The sequence below is a fragment of the Chrysemys picta genome, chromosome 14 (genome assembly GCF_011386835.1).
Source record: "Chrysemys picta bellii isolate R12L10 chromosome 14, ASM1138683v2, whole genome shotgun sequence".
NCBI classification, from domain to species: Eukaryota; Metazoa; Chordata; order Testudines; family Emydidae; genus Chrysemys; species Chrysemys picta.
The window spans coordinates 39,381,655-39,397,098 of NC_088804.1; the positions used below are offsets into that span (position 1 = coordinate 39,381,655).

The 15,444-nt window shown below is 41.7% G+C and overlaps 1 protein-coding gene across 1 annotated transcript in view; it reads right to left on the reverse strand.

Annotated features, from left to right (window-relative positions):
* ZCCHC14 (zinc finger CCHC-type containing 14) overlaps positions 1-15,444 on the reverse strand; it is an 85,809-nt gene that overhangs the window by 15,590 nt on the left and 54,775 nt on the right. Inside the window, exons 3-8 of the mRNA XM_008168623.4 lie at positions 10,774-10,847; positions 4,753-4,824; positions 4,445-4,554; positions 2,156-2,250; positions 2,005-2,059; positions 158-425 (exon numbers count right to left, since the gene is read on the reverse strand). Of these exons, the coding sequence (XP_008166845.2) occupies positions 158-425; positions 2,005-2,059; positions 2,156-2,250; positions 4,445-4,554; positions 4,753-4,824; positions 10,774-10,847 (674 nt within the window). The remainder of the gene's footprint in view (positions 1-157; positions 426-2,004; positions 2,060-2,155; positions 2,251-4,444; positions 4,555-4,752; positions 4,825-10,773; positions 10,848-15,444) is intronic.

Below are 15,444 nucleotides of genomic sequence, written 5' to 3' on the forward strand. Positions count from 1 at the left end.
TTCCTACAAATAATTTGCCCAGCTCTAGCTACAAATATCAGCCAGTCTAAATGTAAACATTAGCCTATTTTGCTATTTTGCTTTTCTATACGTGCTAGAGAATATATGGCTTATTTAAAAAACAGATTCCTTTCTCCTATCTAGCCCACCACTTTACCTTCTCCATTGTGAGTTGTTTGAAGACAGGATAATACTTGTGCAACCGGAGTTTCCTGAGCCAGTCTAAAATCCCATTTTGCTCCTGGGTCTGGGGCGTCTGTGAACTGGAAGACAACATGGGTGAAGAGGTGTCCATTTGGGAGCGGTAGGCTAAAGATGAGCCTGTACTCCCTGAATGAGAGCAATGGGACAGTGCAACTGAAGAAACAGCTGAGTGCTGTACATGATTCTGTGAAGACTGAATACCAGCTACTCCACATATAGGTCTGCAAAATAGAAAAATAATTGGATTTAGCATACCGAATTACTGCCATTCAGAGTTCAGTCAGTATGATCATACACACATACACACACACCCCATTCACCAATAAAATAAAGGACCATGTTTCAGGGATCCAACACACTGCTTATTTTATAAATTACTCATTTATACTTTTAAAATCCTACACTACTAATACAATGAAAACAGTACAGGTTATGTCTAACGTTAAAGTTGAGATTCCAACATTGGCATAGCTTTCCCCATCAATGCAATATATAAAAAAATATCCATTGTGAAATGGTTTTTACACATGTGGAGTGAGTGAATCTATTCAGTTAACATTATTTTCCCCCTTGGTCTTTCCACTTCCAGGTGAAGAAACAAGAATCACCTCTCAGCTGTAAAGTACTCATTACTCAATTTCTGGATTTGTCAGATCCTAAGCAAAAAGGCAGGAATATGTCTTTCCTTCTCTTCCCATGGCTGCCTTGAGCCTCTGTTGGAAGAGGTCAGTGTCCTCCCTCAGGAAAGCCAGATTCACAGTTTAAAAAACACTGCCCTTAAAGGGAGACACTCAACTACAGTATGGAGGAAACACTATGATGGGCCTCTAACAAAACCTAGGTGATATTAGAGAAGACCATGGCTGGGTAATTATGGCTCTATGAGGATTATTATTATTTACTACTTGTATTCTGGTACTGCCAAGGAGACTCCAATCAGGGATCAGGGCCCCATTGTGCTAGATATGGTACACACACATATAAAGAAAAAATGCTCCCTGCCCCAAAGAGCTCACCATGAAAGCAGAGGGCGAGCAACAACCAGGGCCGGCAACAGCGTTTTTGCCACCCCAAGTGGCGAGGAGGAAAAAAAAAAAAGCCGCGATCAGCGGCACTTCGGCGGGAGCTCTACCGCCGCCGCTTCATCCTTCAGCGGCAAATCGGCGGCAGGTCCTTCCCTCCAAGAGGGTCTGAGGGACCCGCCGCCAAATTGCCGCTGAAGAGCCAGATGTGCTGCCCCTTTCCATTGGCCGCCCCAAGCACCTGCTTGCTGCGCTGGTGCCTGGAGCCAGCCCTGGCAACAACAGATGGATACAAGCCACAGCTGGGGCAGTGCGAGGTAACAGTGAGACAAGTATGACTAATATAATAAGCAATAATCACAGGGAATTCTCCCACCATTGTGGGTCAGCTGGTTCTAACAACAGTAGGAGTACTGATGTAAACTGATTGTCACAGTTTTACCATTCTCAGCAATTTTGCTCAGGGCAGGTAAAAACACCACGCAAAAAATGCCAGCTGCTTGTCTACGCTAGAGCTCCCACCTCTGCTAGCATGAGTAGAGCTGTGCACCTAGTGCTAACATTTCCTAAAATCTTCAGTGTAGTCAGTGAAACCACAGCTTTCAGAGTTCATTGCGCTGAGAGTTCCACAGATTAACACAGGTGAGCACACACCCCCAAGTGCATATAACAACACTGCATATAAAAAAAACCCTCTCTCAAACAAGGGCATGCAGATAACTACCTAAGTGAAAGAATTTTACAACTCTCCATTGGACACAGAAGTCAGGTATCTCACCTTCCAGATGCACCCAGCGTAGTGACTACTTTATAGAGAGAGGGGTTGCCAGGACCTAAACAACAGGAAGATTTAAAAAGTTTTGACTGGCATCAGTTTACTAGATTTATGTCAATAATATGTGCATTTTAAACTGTTTATTTAAACTCACTTGAACTCTGAAGTTGCTGAGAAGAAGAAGAAGTGCTGAAGAATTTCTTGACATGGTCATTTTTCAGCACATGGGAAGGTAAGGATGCCAAATACCTAAAAGTTAATTTACAAAATTATGTTTGTTTTGCAATTGACCATGAAATCAACACTGAAATCAAGAGTGAAATTTGCATTTACCTTTATTTTTTTATGCCTATTGAATTCATGCTATTCCTTTATACTGTCTCTAGTTTGGTTAACAGTTTACAGTCAAAGCTGATTACAGACTTATGAATACAAGAGGTTGGAACAGAGAAAAATTACAAGACAGAGTGTACAGGGATAAACTTAAAAATTGCCTCTAAAAATTGTGAAACTAAAGCCCATAAACTATAGCTGTCTACTATTGTTCACGCTAAGCTTTCAAATGAACAGCAGGCATTTGAGTATATAGTGCCTGGCAATATAGTAAAATAGGCTGTAAAACTGGTGTCACATGTTTTCTGCTAAGCTCATTCCTCTTTTTGGAAACTAAAGATGGCAATCTTCTAGAACTTTATAATGTATAAAACATACATTATATTAATGTGTATTACCAGAGTTTTTCTTAGGAAGCAAAAAAAAAAAAAAAAAAAAAAACGTGTTTGGTTTTCACCTGCCAAATCATCTACATATTTTGAAAGCACTAAAAAAATTGTTGAAAAGTAAGGAAAAAACGGGGGGAAATGTTTTGACTGCATCTTCATATTTGTAATGTCTAAAAAGACATTGGGTCAAAAGTTACTTCTATATACGGTTTCCATCCTGAAAGTTCACAGTTTGTTTTCATAGTTTACAACCAAAGAGACATGAGTAAGTCACTAATATGAAAAATGAAAACATTGCAATCTGGGGGTCTTTATTTGGTAATGTATTTAGCTTTTTAAAAATAAACATCTATCTTTCTCTGTTGTGAAGATACAAAAGAGACTCCACTGCTCTGTTAACCTAGACTTGTAGAAAACTTGCCAACTAAACAATAACAGTGACAAAGATATGAAGCCTAAAAGGGATTATTTAAATATTAACATTATTTATCGTTACAATCTAAGCATACATCTGTTGCCTTTACTCTGGCAAAATGGTGTCCACCAGTGCCGTTCCACCACCAACAGTAATGGGGAAAAAATGATCTGTCCTGACAAGGAAAACATGGTGTTTGGCAAGCATACTAACATGTTAATTAGCATGTTTTCCAATAACACTTCATATCCAGAGCAGACAGGTATCTAAAAAAGTCAGCTGGTCCTTGTCGACTAGGGTGACCAGGTGTCCCAATTTTATAGGGACAGTCCCGATTTTTGGCTCTTTTTCTTATATAGGCTCCTATTACATCCCCTGTCCTGATTTTTCACACTTGCTGTCTGGTCACCCTATTGTCGACCCTTAACTTAAAATCTGCTTGTAGAACTCTTTTAGCACTGTGAAATAAACCAACCAAACCATTTGCTTGCTGACATCATTTTGCTTGATGGTGTTCCAAATTAGATAGGTTTCAGAGTAGCAGCCGTGTTAGTCTGTATCCGCAAAAAGAACAGGAGTACTTGTGGCACCTTAGAGACAGCATAATGCGCTATGGAAGTGTTTAAAAAGACATCCTCACATAAATGAGGACTATTACCCAGAAAACAATTTTCTTGTATTTTTCTACTAGTTCTGGCTATGTTTCTCCATTAAGTGCCCAGACCAAGTTTACAGATCTTACTCAGGCAAAACTCCCATTTGCAAGATAAGATCTTGAGTGAATATCACAAAAGGCTGTATAACTAAAACACAATCTTCAAAAATGCTGACAATTTCATCTTTTTTTCCTGCTACTTCTTACAAGTGATTAACCCAAGTGTGGCCTCTCTCTAAATTCCATATTGAACAAGCTTAAAACTTCACTCTTAACTTGCTTTGTACTGGAAATTATCTAAACGTGATCACTTTTTCAAGGAACTTTTTCCACCTTAAGGCTGTAATCCATTATTTGCTTCTACCAAGGAGCCCCATGATTTTTACTTCTTCGGAAAGTGTAACTTAGTGCAATGTGACCATGTCGATTTCTACACATAGGGTCCAAGTTTGTCAAAACTCTTGTACATTGAAATTAATGGAATTACAAGCAACTATGTTTGTAGGATTAGGCTCAAAGTTCTTGAAAGTAGTTTAAAATGTAGACAAGATGTTTCTATGTCCTGATTCTCTCTCTTGCTCTCTCTCTCTCCCCCCCACCTTTGGACAAGGAAGCCAAGCGGCAAGTAAAAATTAGCTTTCAGAATCATACCTAACATCTGATTCCAGGTCCATGTGGTTCCTTTCTAGGTAAAACGAATCTGGACCAGCTAGGCAAGGAATGAATTTCTCCAAGTTTTCTTCTGGGTATAGCTGAGATAGCTAAAGGAAGAGGATATTATAAATTGGAAAAAACAGGTGAAAAGAAGGCTTGTTACTTGTCATTTGAGGACCCTGAAATAGTTCATGAGTTACACATTTATGAAGTTCAATCTATCCATGTTATCTTAGGGAGCTTCTAAAATATAACTGAATAAAATCATATATAAAGACAAAGTAAAGTATTTTAGAGTCCTTTACCTTTGAAATAAATTCAGTCACTTCAGTAGAAGATTTGGTTACCAACGTCACTGAAGAATCAGACCACAAGACCTTAAGAAATGAAAAGAGTTTGGTTTAGTAACTCAGCACACAACTCTATGGTTAGCTCTAATAGCCTGGACTCAATAAACAGCAATGTTTATTTCACCCATTATGTGGATAAAGGCTTGGACCATCTGTATGTTTGGCATAAACACGATAAAAAATTTTGTTCAAACCCAGTTACAGTCCCTCGGCTCACTATTTTTATTTTGAAGATGGCTGCCTACCCTTCTTGCAGTATTTGACTCCTGCTAACTGCCATTATAGCTAAGACTATTCAGAGTTCTTAAATGTACTTTACATTTTATAGAGCCTTGCCAACTATAGCAAATGTTAACACCAAATGGGAGAAACACTGATTGGAGAAACATTTTCCTCCCATTGTTAACTGAAACAGCTGGTTTGCAGAATCTGAACAACACACTGCAGCATGTTACAATGCTCATTTGCAATCAATCAATTCCATATGTAATGCAAAGTTGAGGCTCTCAGGAAAATGTCCCATACAAAATAGCAGAGGCTTAACACTGACACCTGCAGTTATTGTTCTATCTACACACTTTAGACAGCTCCTTGTGTATGTTCTAGAAAAGCAAAGAGATTAGCTTCTCTTCCTATCTGCTTTTCTATGACAAGTCCCTACAACTTTTTTTTTTTAACCAATATTACATTCATTGGTTCGTGGCTGACTGGTTTAACTGAGCCAAAAGTAAGAATATCTTCGCAGAAAGAATATCAGAAAAGTTTGGCTAGTATTGCTGATCCCAAAGATCCTTAGACTGAAAATACCTGAGGTCAAGTGTTTGGAATGCATCTGAATCTTCAACAGTAATGTATGGAAAAGCCTGTCTTTATGTTTTTAAAAAAGCAGGAAGCGATTTTTCCATAACACTAGTTTCAATGACAACTGAAAACATACAAGGTTTCTCCAGCCATCAGGATTCTTCCAAAACACTAGTGAGTGGAGAGTAAAATACATTACATAATTGAGGAATTTCCTCTTCCTACAGTTGCTACATCAAATCCAAGAAAGAAAACTCAAGGAATTTCTACTTCTACAAAATGTCTCTCCCCCCTCCTCTCCCCCCCAACCATCTCATGCTACATTACCAATTTTCTTTTAGGGTTCATGAGCAGTTTCACAAAATATGAAAGGAGATATATCCTCCTCCCCCCAGTTTTGTAATAACAATAATTGACATCTGGCAGACTGTTTTATGTTTTGATAACGTTATAGTTCTCAGCATTTACAAAACAATTACATGCATTTCCAAATCAATGACAAGTAACTCTCATCACACCAAATTGCTTAGTCAGCTTTGCTTCTTTTCCTCATTGCATCCAAGCAGCATATTTGAGGAGTTTTTAACCCCGAGAACCCCAATTTATTGGTTTAGCTCAACTGTACCCTGTCCTTTCAGACAGTTATAGAGCATCAACTTGAAATGATAGTTTCATTTGGAAATTTTGTACCTACTATTATTACAAGTACGATCTGAATTACTATCACTGAAATTGCAGGGGGAAAACGGTTTATGTTTTATTGTTTGTTTATGTTGTGTATTTGACAACACTGTGTGTGTGGTCAGTATCACAATTTTGTTGATAGTCTAGCATGGCATCAGACACACACACTTTCCCCCAGACTCTCCAAGAAAGTGTTTGCAGTTTTAGATTTGCAGCAGTTGTTACTGGTAGTAGCTAGGGTTACCATATTTAAAAAATAAAAAAAGAGGACACTCCACGGGCCCCTGGCCCCGCCCCTTTCCCACCCCCGGCCCCGCACCAACTCTGCCCCTTCCCCAAAGTCCCCGCCCTAACTCCGCCCCCTCCCCTGAGCGCCCCGCATTCCCCCTCCTCCCTCCCAGCCACGTGAAAAGGGCTGCCCGAGCGCTACCGGCTTCACGGTTTGCCGGGCAGCCCCCAGACCCTGTGCCCCCAGCCGGCGCTTGCCCAGCGCAGCTGGAGCCCAGGAGGGGAAGCACCCAGCCGGGGGCACAGGGTCTGGGGGCTGCCCGGCAAACCGTGAAGCCGGTAGTGCTCGGGCTTCGGGCAGCCCCCATGCCTCCGGACCCTGCGCCCCCAGCTGGGCACTTCCCCTCCCGGGCTCCGGCGGCTGCTGTGCTCCCTGAACTCCTGTGCTCTGTATGTGTCGAGCTGCTCGAGCGCTACCGACTTTGGGCAGCCCCCATGCCTCTGGACCCTGCGCCCCCGGAGCCCGGAAGGGGAAGTGCCCGGCCGGGGGTGCAGCGTCCAGAAGCATGGGGGCTGCCCGAAGCCGGTAGCGCTCGGGCAGCTCGGCTCTTACAGAGCCCAGGAGTCAGGGAGCACAGCAGCCCCCGGCGCCCGCTCTAAGGTAAGCCAGGGAGTATTTTTCCTGGGCATGTTTGGCTTTTTGGAAATTCCCCCCGGACGGGGGTTTGATTACCAAAAAGCCGGACATGTCCGGGAAAAAATGGACGTATGGTAACCCTAGTAGTAGCAGCAGACACAGAGGAATGGGATGGTGAGGAGTGGTGGGCCCAAGCATGTGTGTTGGCGTTTTGGGGCCTATCCTAAATACATTTCCCTCCCTCTCCTCCCTCCCCCGCCCCTCTCTCTCTCTCTCACACACACACACACACACACACACACACACACACACACACACACACACACACACACACACAAAATTAAGGAATTTTAAAATTCAGGATATTGTTTAAAGGATACTCTATCAAAAAGATCAAGTTGGTAGTGTCACTTTGAAAAGCCAAATTTTATTTTAAAACCTCATGTAATATCAATTAGCATTGTCCAAAATATCTCTGAGTTTATGGCCTTATTCTGAGTGGATAAGTGCCACAAACCAAGCCCAGTTTCCAGTGCTTGAGACGAGGAGTGCCAAAATGCTTCTCTCTCATCTAGTATGACTGATGTGTGTTCTTGAATTCTTAATACAACACTCAGGATATTTCTCTGATTATAAAATGAGGTCACAAATCTAAAAAGGCAGTAAGGAAAAAAAATAAACAGAGGAAGAAAAATACTCAAGAAAACAAGCTGCTGAATTTCAATTAAATAAGAGTATGGCAAAAAAACGTGACATGGATGTTAAATCTATCACATAAAGAAAGCAGCATGATCAGCTTGTGTCAGACACTGACACTGGCAGTATTACCTTCTGAACCACCAAGCAATGGAAGATGTCTCTATATTGCTCAATACCATAAGGGTCTGCATTTACATCAGAATTTACTTTTTTTTAAAGCCCTTGTCAAGTACACAATTGTCCGAACTTGGCTTACATGCCAACATGTAGATGTGCAATTCTGGAAGGCTTCATTTGCAGAATCCTATGGAGCAAATATAACCTTCCTGTTCCACAGAAACTCCCAGAAGGGCAAGAGAAAGATTGGACACTACTACCGACACTTCCTGAGTTCATCTTGGTTTCAAACCGCACATTCCACAATGGAGTTTTATCACCTACGTTCTTTCTAGGAGGGTTATCTGAGGTGGGGTGTAACACTGAGCTTTTTCTTAAAATGTCTCACTAGTGCACTACCATCACTGCAGCTCCCCCAGTGCAAGATTTAAGGCAGATAAATGATGTGGTCTATCCCTGTTCAGAGAGGGCAGGTCTAGATGGCATAGCGATAACAATTCCAGAAACCATTAACACCTTATCTATATTGAAGTTCCCACTGTTGCTAGGACCAGTGTAGTGCAGTGGTGAAATATTTTATTTTTCAGTGTAGATAAGGCCTTATTGTCATTAAAACACAGCACAAATAACCATAAAGTAAAAGTTTAACTTTAATGCAGACTCAAGCATCTGTATAGTTGTTTGCAAAGGAAAACAGATTGCATTTTGGTGACTAAACCATACAGAAAACTGAAGTTAAGTATTTACCACAGATTTAAGGATCAACATTCTTGTAATTAGCATACAGGACTGGGAATCAAGAGAGATGGATTTTATTCCTGGCTCTGTCACAGATGCCCTATGTGACTCTGGGCAAGTCACTTACCTGTGTCTTAGTTTCCTCACCTGTAAAATAGGGATAATACCTGTCTCTCAAGGGTATTCTGAGGCTAAATTAAGTAACGTCAGATTCTTCAATCTGCTAAAGGCACTTTTTGTACAACATGAACAATGTAAAGTGGCCTTAAACTAGCCAGAGAATTCCCCATGTTCAAGGAAACTTTTCATGAGTGGAGAGAGAGCTGCATATGCCGCTTCACTGCCTCCTGCAAACAGGGCCGGCTCCAGCATTTCTGCCGCCCCAACCAAAAAAAAAAAAAAAACCCACGATCGGCGGCAGCAGTTCAGCGGCAGGTCCTTCGCTCCTAGAGGGAGTGAGGGACCTGCCGCCCCCGAATTGCCGCAGGTGCCGCCCCTCTCCCTTGGCTGCCCAAAGCACCTGCTTGTTAAGCTGGTGCCTGGAGCCAGCCCTGCCTGCAAAAGCCTTCCCACAATCTGCAATGTAAGCCAATGGGTCACAGCAGAATGAAGCTCTGCCACACCCACTCTGCCATTGGCTGTGCAACTTTGAACGAGGCAGCTGCAAACGACATTTGACACACCGTGTGACATTGGTTGATAAAGAGAGATGAGGAGAGCGATTTTGAACCGGCAATGTTACCTAAACTTATGGCACTGTTTTTCCCAGTAAGGAGCTAGATCAGGAACATCGACAAAACAATAGAACCACCTACCCCTAAATCAAATTCTGCTTTTGGGGTGTCATACCCGAGGTTTCTCACGCATACCAGAATTAAGACAAAAATAAATTAAATCTAGACGTTCACAGATTCATAGACTTTAAGGCCAGAAGGAACCATAAGATCATCTTGTCTGACCTCCGGTCGGTGCTCAAGTCATGCTGAAATGCTCTGGAATGGCATTCCAGTATTTCTGACTCAGTTTCCCGCTCTGGAATGAGAGATGGCAGCTCAGTAACCTGCCCAGGTTACTGAGCTGCCATCTCTCTTTCCGGAACAGGCCTGAAGCAGAAGGGGTGGAGGTGGCAGTGTGAGGAGATGGCGGCTTTTCCTCCTCCACTTCTGCTTCTGGACCATTCTGGAATGTTTCAGCACTTCTTTTATATTTTTAAGGACTTGAGCATTCTTCCTGTATATCACAGGACATCATATTTTACTCAGTTACTCCCCTATATTGAGCCCAAAAACTTGTGTTAGACTAAAGCATTACTTGTATTTGGCTAAAGTATATCTTTCGGAAAGGCTTCCTGTCTTTGTTTGAAGACATCAAGAGATGGAGAATCCACCACATCCCTTGGTAGTTTTGTTCCAGAGGGTAATTATCCTCAATGTTAAAAATTTGCGTCTAATTTCTAATTTGAATATGTCCAGCTTCAGCTTCCAGCCATTGGTTCTTGTTATGCCCTTCTGGGTAGATTACAGAGCCCTTTAGTACCTGGTATTTTCTCCCTGTGAAGGTATTTATACACTCATCAAGTCACCTTAGTCTTCTTTTTTAATAAGTTAAACAGTTTGAGTAAGTCTCACACTGTAAGGCATTTTCTCCAGCCCTCAAACAATTTTTGTAGTGCTTTTCTGTGCTCTCTCCAATTTTTCAACATCCCTTTAAAAAATGTGGACAGCAGAATTGTACACAATATTCCAGTATCAGTCTCACTAATGCCATATACAAAGGTAAAAATCACCTCTACTCTCACTCACTACTTTCCTGTTTATACATCCAATGATTGCCTTAGCCCTTTCGGCCACAGCATCACACTGGGAGTTCATGTTTTATAGCCTAGTACCGATCCCTGTGGAACCCCACTAGAAACACTCCTATTCAATGATGATTCCCCACCGATGACTATTTTTGAGATCTGTCTGTTTGGCCTGAATGTTTCTTAACTGTTCCAAACTTTCACATTCATGTTTTAAGTATTTTCTTCTTTTCTCTCATTCCATTAGGAAAAAAAAATCCTCAAAACTTACCTCAAAGGAATATTCAACATTTCTTTCATTCTTCTTGTGTGCCAATCCCTTTACTTCCACTTTTTCAACACTCACTATTAAAAGTAAAGAAATGAGAAGAATAAGAAGGAAGTCCCCAACACCGAGAAAACTAGTTATTCTTATCTAGCACCAAAATTTGTTTTGAGAGTGAAGCATGGCAGTATTACAGGTATATACAAAAATAAATTTGCCTCATTCAGTGCACAAGAGGAATGGCGATCATTGAATGGGTAGCTGTTTAATATTTCTTTCAATTTTCATCATTCAATGTGAATCCACATGACTTAGTTACTGCACACCATCCAAACCCTGCACTGAACACAGAATTCTTTATTTGCTCATGGTCTTTCTATGGCACTTAAAACCATAGTAACAGAGTTCTTCACAAACACTAATGAGTTTATCTTCACAACATCCATGTGAGGAAGGGAGATATCATCATCCCCATTTTGCAGATGAAAAACTGAGGCACAGAGAGATTAAGGAGAAAATTGTCAAACATGTCCACTAATATTAGGTGCCTGACTTTTTTCAGAGTGGTTAGCATTTTTATAGTACTTTATATGTTCCAAGCACAGCTCCCATTTGATTTCAGTTACAGTGGGAACACTTCAGCCTGAACAGTTAAAGTTTGAAAAAGATTTAAGCAATTGAAAAGAGGATCTAGTAGTGGAAGATGTTAGGCAACTTTACTGGCATTGCTGCCACCATCCCCAATGATACATTACCACAAAAGACAATCCTGCACTTCAGATTTTTGCTACGTTATCTCCATGGAAGCCTTACTTGCCTCATCAGCTGCACACAAAAAAACTAGTTCAACTGTGTATGTAACTCACTTTTCATCAATCTTCTATCACCTTCCAAAATTTCTATCAACAATTTCCACTGCCTTTTGACTAAACATATAAAAAGACAGGGAATTTTTCATTAAAAGGATATTTAGAATGTGTTAGGGATCCTATAGCAATTAAACTGTGAAAAAAAAACATCCTCCTTGGAATTTTCAGTCCAAACAGTGGGTGCTGCAGGTGACAGGATGCAAACAAACAAACAAACAAAATCCACCTACCAAAACCCCAGCACCTTGCTTCTGGTGAACAGAGTTTAACAAGGCTCCTGTATACTTATTCAAAATTATTTATACACTGCATCACTAGTAAGCCTGGCAGTATATTTACTGTGTAAATCTATTTTATATAATACACAGGACACAACAATTGCAGTACAAAACATTTAACAGTAAAATTGCATCTGACTACATTACAGAAGCTTAACACTTTCATATTCTCTCCCTGTATTGCTTCAAGCAATACTATTTTATCACTTACTTGCAGCTTGTTTTCTTGCTAGCTGCAACAATCATGACCCCCCTTGAAGTCTTTACTTTGGCTGATTAAAGACTTTTTGCTGGGTCCTGTTGGTTTTTGAAGACCGTAACAGTTTAGATCAGGGGTGGGTAAACTACGGCCCACGGGCTGGATCCGGCAGGTGAGCTGTTTAAAGCCAGCCCGCGAGCTCCCGCTGAGGAGCGGGGTCTGGGGCTTGCCCTGCTCCGGTGTACCAGCCAGGGAACAGGGTCGGGGACTGCACCATGCGGCTCCCGGAAGCTGTGGCATGGCCCCTCTCCGGCTCCTACACGCGCCAATGGCCCCCTCCGGCACTTCAATGGGAGCTGCAGGGGTGGTGCCTGCGGATGGGGCATAGGAGCCAGAGAAGGGACATGCCGCTGCTTCCAGGAGCTGCTTGAGGTAAGCGCCGCTGGTAGCCTGCACCCCTGAGCCTCTCCCCATGCCCCAACCCTCTGCCCCAGCCCTGATCCCCCTCCCACCCTCTGAACCCCTCGGTCCCAGACAAGAGCACCCTACTACACCCCAAACTCCTCATCCCCAGCCCCACCCCAAAGCCCGCACCCTCTAGCCGGAGCCCTCACCACCACCACCCCCACCCCACTTCCCCACCCCAGACCAGACCCCCCCTCCTGCATCCTGAACTCATTTCTGGCCCCACCCCCAGTGCCCGCACCCCTAACCAGAGCCCTCACCCCCTCCCGCACCCCAACCCCAATTTTGTGAGCATTCATGGCCCGCCATACAATTTCTATTCCCAGATGTGGCCCTTGGGCCAAAAAGTTTGCCAACCCCTGATTTAGATCCTGGCTATTTTAGAAACTTCCTCCTTCTGCAGCCTTGTCCTTACTCATCTTTAGTCATATGCTTTTTAGGAATCCCAAAATTGTTTCATAGGTCAGCTGATGATCATGCCTTTGTGATAACAGTTTAAGTTGTTGTACTGCCCCCCCCACTCCATCTCAACCATTCTTTCTCCACTTAATCCCCCTCCCTCACCACCAAACAAAAACCTGCCATGCATTTTCAATGGGACTACTGTTTGCCCCATATTTATTACTTACTGTCTTTTCCTATCCTAAAGCCCATCTTAAAGTTTTCAGAGACTTTCCCCTGCCCTTTTTGAAACCATAATTTAATGATTTTTATTGTATTTTATCACTGTCTTACACCCTCAACACATTAGTTTGGAGTTGGAAGATGTGGCACGTTAAGAATAAGTAATCTCCCAAAGGGTTTTGAAAGGATGGCTGTACATTGCTTTGAAGATATACAAATGCTTTAAAATGGGTAAGATGTTTTTCTCTCCATATATGTACTAAAAGGAGTTCAATTCACCCTAAAGCATAGAATTGCTGTAGATTGAACATGGACTGGAACAAATGCACTTAGAGATTTATCATGACTGGCAAGCAACTTTAGAGACATTAACATTAACTGGAGTGGATCATAGACATTAACTGAGTGGATCATCATTTGCTGGAACTGCATAAAGGTAGAGTAGGAACAAACTTTTTGAAGGACTGGTATAAATTTCTGCAACATACATATCTTCACAGATTGACAGAGGGAAGAGAAGCCATTTAGATTTGGCAACTGTTACTCAGTTGTCTTCAAATCTTCAACCAAGTGTTACTGTATTGGCTTTGTTCTGCATTCCTTGCAGTTTTTATAGTATTCAGATAACATCTCTAGAGTTATCAGCAAATGCTAGAGTAATTCAAGCAAGAAAGGACTGTACATGGCTGTAAAATAAAATAGTTGTGTACATTTTACTAGTTGGGTTATTGACACAGTTTTTGAATATGAACTTATGTATGTGTATTCCCATGAATTCTCTTCACCTAAACCAGCTAACATGTTAAAACTACAACTTGCGCTGCTTATATTAGGATTATAAAATGCTAACTATCGTATGTAGAAAAAAATTCCTAATGTGGATAGCATAACTCATTTTCCCACTTTAGATAAGCCATAATCAGCTACTGTTAAAGAATCTTAATTTGTTATGGGAAAAAAGAACTAAATCTAATAGAACAATATAAATAGCATAGTATCCAATCCTGTTCCCAGTAATGAAATCAGTGGAGGAACTCATGTAGCAGGATCAGGACTCTCCGGATTCTCAGCAGAACACAGTACCTTTTCCTGAGATATAGTCATTTTAATTTCACAACTGCTTTAGAGAAAAACATTGCACAGCAACAAAATATATATTTATTTTAAGGTAACACTACATAACAGGGAGGAAGCCTGAAAAAACACAAAAGCCTGCACAGTGGGAAACTTATCCTAGCCAATACCAACTAACACCTGCATAACATACAATGATGAGGCTACATGCAAAGTAGGTGTGTTGGTTAAATACATCAGTTATATCATTTATCCACTGTTCTGAGTCAATTAAATGCACTGCACTGAATATATCCCTAGCAACCATCCCAATGAAAAAGATGTGCCATTTATCAGGCAGGTGATTAAGTGGATTCTACTATATTGGCAGCTTCGTAGGATTCTGTAAGATTCAATCTATTGTAGAGCATTCAATACAGTTCAGGGCACAGAAGTTATGTTCCTATACTGCATCCATCACAATCATCTTCAGAGTTTTCCTATTTAGATATTAACATTCTAGTAATCTTCTCCCATCTAGTTAATGTTATTAAAAATGTCACAGGTCTAAACAAAAAAGTCCAGAACTCTTGTGACAGTCACCCATTCATGTATCTGTATCTCTGGACCTCCCATCACCAGTACATGTGGCTATTACTTATCTTAAAGCTCTGGATTGCTTAATAATCTTTCATAATTTGCTGTGAAGACTAACTACTTGGAGCAATCTATCAAGCACGAAAAAATGGTTACCTTCCTCTCGTAATTGTTGTTCTGCGAGATGTGTTGCTTATGTCCATTCCAAATAGATGTGCGTGTGCCACATGCACAGTCGTCGGAAGGTTTTTCCCCTAGCGGTACCTGTCAGGTCAGCCGTGGAGCCCCCTGGAGTTGCGCCTTCATGGAGGTATATATAGGTCCCTGCCAACCTGCTGCCTCTTTAGTTCCTTCCTGCTGGAGTACTCTGACAGAGGGGTAGGCGGGTGGGTTTTGGAATGGAGATGAGCAACACATCTCGAAGAACACCAGTTACAACAATTCTCCAAGTGCTTGCTCATGACGATTCCAAGTAGGTGACTCCCAAGTATTCCCTAGAAGGAGGGGTCAAAGTTCACCGAGTCGCAAACTGCAGCACTGCTCTGCCACATTCTGCATCATCTCTGGCCTGCCGAGTAATGGCACAGTGCGA